Source organism: Elephantulus edwardii, unplaced genomic scaffold (assembly GCF_000299155.1).
Source record: "Elephantulus edwardii isolate Elephantulus edwardi_28Jun2011 unplaced genomic scaffold, EleEdw1.0 scaffold00024, whole genome shotgun sequence".
Taxonomy (NCBI): Eukaryota; Metazoa; Chordata; class Mammalia; order Macroscelidea; family Macroscelididae; genus Elephantulus; species Elephantulus edwardii.
This window is the reverse complement of record NW_006399774.1, coordinates 3,753,729-3,762,013: the sequence shown is the minus strand read 5'-3', so window position 1 is coordinate 3,762,013 and position 8,285 is coordinate 3,753,729. Positions and strand designations below refer to the sequence as shown.

At 38.8% G+C, this 8,285-nt stretch overlaps 1 protein-coding gene across 1 annotated transcript in view; it reads left to right on the top strand.

Annotated features, from left to right (window-relative positions):
* The window catches only part of SYNE1 (spectrin repeat containing, nuclear envelope 1), a 644,155-nt gene that overhangs the window by 58,921 nt on the left and 576,949 nt on the right, over positions 1 to 8,285 (top strand). The window contains exons 4-5 of the mRNA XM_006882743.1: positions 4,245 to 4,337; positions 7,838 to 8,016. Of these exons, the coding sequence (XP_006882805.1) occupies positions 4,245 to 4,337; positions 7,838 to 8,016 (272 nt within the window). The remainder of the gene's footprint in view (positions 1 to 4,244; positions 4,338 to 7,837; positions 8,017 to 8,285) is intronic.

Genomic DNA, 8,285 nt, shown 5'->3' with positions numbered 1-8,285 from the left:
CAGTATGGATGGTGAAGAGATTGAGATTGAGACAGTTTTAGTTTGCTTGGCTCTGCAATCAACACTCTTGGTAACAGCAGCCAGGAAATCAAGAGACGAATTGCATTGGGAAAGTCAGCTGTGAGGGACCTCTCAAGAGTACTGAAGAGCAACAATGTCAGGCTGGAGACTAAGGTGCACCTGATCCGGGCCAAAGTCTTCCCAATTACGTGCTATGAATCAGAGAGTTGGACTATGAATAGGGTTGATAAAAAGAGAATTGATGCCTCTGAGCTGTGGTGCTGGAAAAGAGTGTTAAATATATCATGGACTGCTAGGATAACAAACAGATTTGTCCTGGAGAAAGTGAAGCCAGAATGTTCCTTGGAGTCAAGGATTCTGAAGCTTCATCTGACATACTTTGGGCATGTTGCAAGGAGGGACTGGTCCTTGGAGAGGGTCATCATGTTTGGCAGAGTGGAGGGACAGAGAAAGAGAGGAAGAACTTTAATGAGATGGATCGATTCTGTGACTGGAGCAGTGGCAATAAGTGTGTTTGAGGTGGCTAGGTTGGCACAGGATAGAACATCATTTAGAGCTCTTATACATAGAGTCGCTATGAGTCTCAAACGACTCGATGGCACATAACAACAACAACATACATTTATACATATCTTAATAGGCGTATTATAGCTACGGTCAGATGGATCTTGGCTGAAAGCAGAGAGTACCAGAGGAGTGTCTATCTGTGTTTCATTGACCATGCAAAGGCATTTGACTGTGTAGATAACAACAAACAGTGGCTAACTCTGAGAAGAATGGGAATCCCAGAACACTTGATTTTGCTTATATGAAACTTGTACCTTGACTAGGAGGCAGTTGTCAGAACAGAGCAAGGAAACACTGCATGGTTCAAAATTGGGAAGGGTGTATGCCAAATATGTGCCCTATCTCCATATCTTTTTAATCTATATCCAGAAAAGATTATCCAGGAGGCTGGGCTCTATGAGGAGGAATGTGGCATCAGGATTGAAGGTAGACTCATCAACAACTTGCCTTATGCAGATGACACAACTCTGCTTGCTGAAACTGAGGAGGACCTAAAGCACTTGCCGCAGAAGGTCAATGACTGCAGCCTTCAGTATGGACTGAAGCTCAACATCAATAAAACAAACCAAAAAAAAAAGGAAGGAAGAGTTGTTAAAAAAAAAAAAGAAAAGATTCTCACCCCTGGGCCAATTGGCAGCATCATGATAGATGTTGAAGAGATTGAGATTGTTCACAGCTTCAGTTTGCTTGACTCCACAATCAACACTCTTGGTACCAGCGCCAATAAATTAAAAGATTAATTGCATTGGGAAAGTCTGCTGTCAGAGACCTCTTCAAAGTACTGAAGAGCAATGATGTCAGTATGGAGACTAAGGTGCCCCCGATATAGGCCATTGTCGTTGTAATTATTTTCTAAGCATTGGAAAGCTGGACAATGACTAGGGATGGTAGAAGGAGAATTGATACCTTTGAGCTGTGGTGCTGGAGGCGAGTATTGAATATACCATGGACTGTTAGGAGACATACTTTGGACAGGTTGCAAGGTGGGATCAGTCCTTGGAGAGGGATGGAGAGACAGCTCAAAGATCACGGCCCATATTGGGCACGCCTTAGTCTCCAGACTCACATCTGACATCATTGCTCTTCAGTATTTTGTTGCTGGCAACAAGATCTGCTTTCTGCCAAGATCCATCTGACATTGGCAATAATGTTCCTAGTACATTGTTTTTCACAATGAATCTTTCTCATTTCCTTTACCTACATCTTCCTCTACCCATCAAATTGTGTGACACTATGATTATCCCCCTGCCAATCCTCACCCCCTGCTTCTAACCGATCCCCTTGGATCCTCATACATGTTTTACTAGTTTTCTTTCTAATTCTTCAATCTTATACAATATTTGTCCTTAATGGTATTGAGTTAGTTCACTTAGCATAATACTCTCCCATTCCTCCCAGGTTAGGTAGTGATTTTCAAAATCATTACTCCTGCATGCTACATAAAGTATTCCATCATGTAAATATACCATAATTTCTTAATCCATTCAATTGTGATTGGACATCTGGGCTGTTTCCACATTCTTGTGATGATGAATAACACCGCTACGAATATTGGTGTACAGATCTCTGTGCCTCAGTTCTAATTTTCTCAGAGTATATTCCAAGGAGTGCAATAGCTACCTCCTTGGAATTTCTATGTTCAGCTTTTTGAGGAAATGCATAACTGCCTTCCAGAGTATTTGTACCATTTTACCATTCCACCAACAATGTATAGGAGTTCCTATATCTCCACATCCTCTTAACATTAATTACTTGCTATCCTGTTAAACTTTGCCACTGCTACTAGAATAAGATGGTATCTTGTTTAGATTGTTTATTGAATTAAAAAAATAATTTCCAAATAACTGGAATATTTTTGAAGCATTTATGGGCTTCTAGATCACATGAGCCCACCATAATTGTCTAGTCCAGGTTGGTTGATATTGTCTACTGGGTCCTCTGTCTTTGGTGTCTGGTTCAGAGCTCTGAGATGAGGACCTGATTCTGCATCCCTGACAAGGTCTTAGAAGATGCTACAGCCGTTGTGCTAGGAACCACATTGTGAGGACACGAGTTTACTGAAATAGCCCTCTGCTATGTCTTTACACATCCATATGGATCCAATCCTCTTTCTGAATTCTGGAAAATTCTCAGTCTCTTTGGCTGTATTTCAGTTGTCCATACTAGCTTCCTTGAGTGTTAAGACTTTCTTGTAATTCAATGGAATTTTGCAAAGGAAAAGCAATACTTGGCTTAGTGAACCCACGGTAAAAATGCATGTTTTAGGATACAAAATGATTATTAAAAAAACCCAACAACACCAAACAACTAACCCCACAAACTACCCACTTACTTTTAGGCTCTATAATAAGTTGAATAAATTAACAATGTTGTACAGTCAGAGATGAGTTGGTGTAGAACATTCAAATTATATTCAGTTACTTTTTTAAGAAGAATGATGTACAAAGAAAGTAAAATGATCTGTCCTCTGTGGATGGCATTAATTGTGTGGTAAGAGCATACATTACAAATAAATTTGTGTCTGATGGATACTAATCAGAGTGTGGAGAATATTCCAGAGAAGATCTAAACAGATAAATTGGAATTATTACAGAGGTTGTAGCTGATTTTATCATAAAAAGCTAAAAGGTTCTATTATTCCTGATTTCCCACAAGCATGTATTCTATGCACTGTAGAAGAACTGTGTAAACCGTGAACTGAAGTAGAACAATTTTGCTTGGGTTTAGGAAATAACTGCTTTTAAAAAAAAATTGAGAAGACATTGGAATGAACAATTAGAGAAGTGGGTAGACAGATTAACATCTATCCTGAGTGCTTTATAATTAACAATTCAAAGTAGAGAATGGCCTGGTGACTGGAACAACGATGTAAGCAGAGTGGAGATTATAAGGGGGTGGAGGGCCAGGCAGGGTTTACTTCTGTTGTTGGTAGGAGTGTTCTGAATGAGAGGCAACGTGGCAGCAGATAACAACGGATGTAGAGAACAGAACTCCATTAGTTTCTTTCTGGTTTGCTTTTATCTTCTTTGAAAGACACTCCTAGAATCGTTCTTTGAATTTAATATAGTGTTTTCAAATTCCCTTTGGACAAATAATGCTGCCTTTGAAAGTTTATTTATGTGTGTGTATCATCTTCTTTGTTTTCCATGTCAGTCCATGTACAGAGGATCGCCGGTTAGTACAAACTTTTGAGCATTTAACTCCTGATTTTTGTAGGTAAAAGAGAACATAAGTTTCATGCTATTTGGTAACAAACTTCAAAGTAAGTGCATCTTAAACTGCTCATTGTTGTTTCTTTACGTTTCAGTCACCCTCTGAATGTAAAGAATAATCCTTAAATGTTTCTGTTTTTCTCATTTTTTTTTTTCCTGTTTGGCATTTTGTTGGTGACTCCTGCATGACATTGTAGTTTTCAAGCATCAAACAAAAGAAATATTTTAAATGCACCTTGTAGTTGTTTTTATTGTTGCACTCCTAACGGGTACCCCTGACATGTTCACTTACACTATGAGCTTGCCGGATTTTATGCTCACCCTACTTGCTCTCGGGCGCCACCACCTGGGCATGACCGCATCTTAGTGATACCTAATGAAATCGTAATTATCTACAGTCTTCAGACACACTACTAGTACAGTTTTCCTCTTCTTTTTTAACAGATTAAATTGGTCAACATTAACTCCACTGATATAGCTGATGGCCGACCTTCTATAGTTCTTGGACTGATGTGGACCATTATTCTGTATTTCCAGGTATGGTACCGGAGTACCTGCTAGTTGATGTTATGCTGTGCAGGGAGGTAGCGTTGTATAACACTCTTGTTTTCCATCTCCTTGCTGTTGAGACTCAAGTTAGCAGAAATGTGACTTTTATATGTACATTGTTTTTGTAGTGGGAGACTGTTCCTTGCATGTCTTGTAAAAGTGTTGTTGCACAGAGAAGCTTCTTCATCAAAGAAATCTGAGAGTTGTCTAAATTGAGAAGCACGCAGAACACATGAAGATGAAATATAGATATAGGATAAAGTTAGAAGAATCTTCTTTTTACCCTGAAAGAGTGGTGGTATTTTATACTCATATCAAACATGAAAGAGATGCATCAACTTGCCAGTTTATCCAGAATACAGTCATGTGCAAAACCACATCTCTTCTGGCAACGTCCAGTTGTGTGTATGGTCATAGTTGTAAGTCCTGAAAGCTTATTATTTTAAAAGCTGAGGTACAAACAATTGCTCATAAGAACAACTGATGTCACGTTGCAGTTGTACCCAAACCATTACTCGATTATGTTAAAAACATTTCAGTGTATCTAGAAGTGTTTCTTTAATATGTTTTTATTCTTATAAAGGTGCACTATGCATCTAGACCAAGGTCTGATGAGCTAACATCAGTAATTGCACTTGTTTCAATTTACGTACAGATTTGACTTACAGACAGACTTGGGAATGGCACTCCTTTAGACTCCAGGGATTGCCTGTAGGTGACTCACACGATGCCTGAACCAGGGACAGTAAGTGACATGTGGCTGTAATTCCTTGGAGAAAGGTGTACCCTAACCATTAGGTTTTATTTGGTGACACATTTGTGTATGTATGTGTCACTGTGTTGAAGGTACAACTCTAGATGTAAGTGAAATACACACAATAGGACATCCAACTTGCTCTTTAAGAGGGTACATTGGGTTCATTCCCTGGTTTCAGCACACAATAGGACATCCAACTTGCTCTTTAAGAGGGTACATTGGGTTCATTCCCTGGTTTCAGCACATATGCAAAAAAGAGCACCTGCCTACTTTTTAAAAAAATTTTAAATTAGTTTTAATAAAAGTTTACAGAGACTTAGAGTTTCCATTCATTCATTGTTGCACTTTTCTCCCTGTCCTCCCCTCCCCCAAATTAGCTTTTCTCCTTGAAAATGAAAAGAAAAACTCTTTCACTGTTATTTAATCCAAGTCCACTGCACTGTGCAGCCTTCGTTCTGGACTCCTGTCTTAACAATACTATCTAATTGTATATCCCTTTTGAACAGTTCTCTCCCTCATCTGTTTCAATGCAGTGTACATTATTCATTCCCTCCTTCTCGGTCTCCCTCCAACCCCTATGTCAGTCCTCTTTTATAACAGTGGCACTATGAAGTATTTGTCCTTCCGTGACTGAGATATTTTACTCAGCATAATGTCCTCCAGGGTCACCCATTTTGTATAATATTTCATGAGTTCCTTGTTTTCTCAATGCTGCATAGTATTCCATTGTGTGAATATACCACAGCTTCTCTAGCCATTCATTTGTTGTTAACCTGCTTACATTTTAACAGGGTGTTATGATACATAAGGAGATAATTCAGATCATAGGCAGGCTTTTTAAAAGAATGTAAATCATATTGCTAAGTAAATCCTCTTTAAGTAAATATCTATCAATTCTCCAGGCTTACCAGGGGAAATGTTTCTACAAGTGCCATTACATAATGAGCATTTCTTAAATATAGTTAATGAATGTAAAAAAAAAATACCAATAGAAAGATCCATCATAGTGAAATTGATTTTCAGAACATGTAGATAGATAAATAAATCACTGAAAAGAATGACAATTAGGAAAAATCTGATGGGTAACACAAAAGTTGAGCTGATGGTTATGGTTTTTTGTAAGAAAGAAAGTGGAAGCAATAATTGTCCAGCCAAGGGAATGTTTGAACACAAATAAGTGAAGAGAAAGAGACTCAAACTAGACCTATGAAAATAGAAGTAATTTGTATGTTTGTATGTCTGGGATATGGGATATGTGAAGCAGAGGATGAATAGTAAAGATGGTAAAAATGAACTATGATTAATGATTCATATTTAATTTCTATCCCTGCATACATTAGGCAACACTGTCCAAAGAAAGACTATGTTGTTTCCCTGCTGCTTTTATTTGTTAAGTTCCTTGGCAACACAAGATAGCACTCTGTGCATCACATAGTAATATTAAAAATACTTAATAACTAGGGGTGCAGTGGTTAAGGGTCTGCCTGCTGACCCCGGGATGAGTGCTGTGAGCCCACAAACCTCTCCATGGGAGAAAGAGTTTCCCATCAGCTCCTGTAAAGATTACAGCCTTGAACACTCTATCGGACAGTTTTAATATGTCACATAGGACCCCTATGAGTTGGAAAGGACACGAGATGTAACCATGACAACACCTACAAAGATGTACAGTATGTTTTTTAATTTTTCTACTAGTTTATTTACAAAATTCAAATACAAATTTGAACAAATTCGTTCAATTTCCCTCACCCCCCCCCATCAAATTTTACAACCCAATGATTAATCCCCCTCCCCCTGCACCTCCACATCCTTCTGCTTCCAGCCTCTCCCACCCCTCCTGGATCCTTATACTCATTTTATAATAAAGGTTTTATACAATATTTATCCTTGTGGGACTGAGTTAGTTCACTCAGCAGAATGCTCTCCAGTCCCTCCCAAGTTAGGTAATAATTTACAAATTTATTGCTCCTGCATGCTGCATAGTATTTGAATGTATGAATGTACGGTAATTTCTCAATTCATTTGTTTGTGGTTGGACATTTAAGCTGTTTCCATGTTCTTGTGATGGTGTATAATGCTGCTATGAACATTGGTGTACAAATCTCCGTTGGTGTTTCAGTTCTCATATTCTCAAGGTATATTCCAAGTAGTGGAATAGCTGGGTCATATGGAATGTCTAAACACCAAACTGCCTTCCAGAATAGTTGCACCATTTTATAATCCCACCAACAATATATAAGAGTTCCTTTCTCACCACATCCTCTCCAACATCTATTACTTGCTGCCCTATTAAACTTTGCCACTCTTACTGGAGTGAGATTGTACCTCATTGTGGTTTTGATTGGCACAAAGATGTACAGTATTTTAAAAATACTACACAGTGTGGCAGACAGGGCGTTAGTCTCAACAACACCAATCAATCTTCAGATGCTCTTGGTTCTTGTCTTAGCTGTACTTTCAGAGAAGGAAATTCTCTGAGTTTTGACTTATTAACTTATAATTGAATATTATTGAATTATGTGAGAACTGAAGACCCTTCTAACTTAAAAAAAATCTTGATTCTCTGGTGATTTAATGGCTTGAATTATTTGGATAGTATTGGAATTTTGTACATAATTGTAGAGTTTGAGTAAATTATTTTCAGTGGGAAGAGTTTAAGCCTAGAAAAGGAAAAAACTCTAAGGAAAGAAGTACAAAGCTAATTCTTGCATCTTTGCTGTTAACTGTGCAGATTGAAGAGTTGACCAGCAACCTGCCGCAGCTGCAGTCTTTGTCCAGCAGCACGTCGTCTGTGGACAGCACGCTCAGTGCAGAGACTGCCAGTCCCCCCAGCAAACGAAAGGTGGCCACCAAGGGCCAGGGGAATGCCAAGAAGGCTCTGCTGAAGTGGGTTCAGTACACAGTAACCAAGTGAGTATCGGGTTTAAAACTCAAACTCTTAAATCTTTTGGGTTATCAAGTTACTGTAATTTTATGCAAATAAGGTTCATCTTAGATAGTTTTTGCAAACTGTGCAACTTCTTCCTGTGTTTGTTTCCTATGTGTGCTACGCACATGTATGTGTATGCTCACTATTTGTTGCTGGTAGGTGCTGGTGAGTCGGGTGCAACCCAGAGTCATCCTATGAATAACAGATCTGAACCCTGGCCTCTCCCATGCCGTCTCCACACTTCTGACAC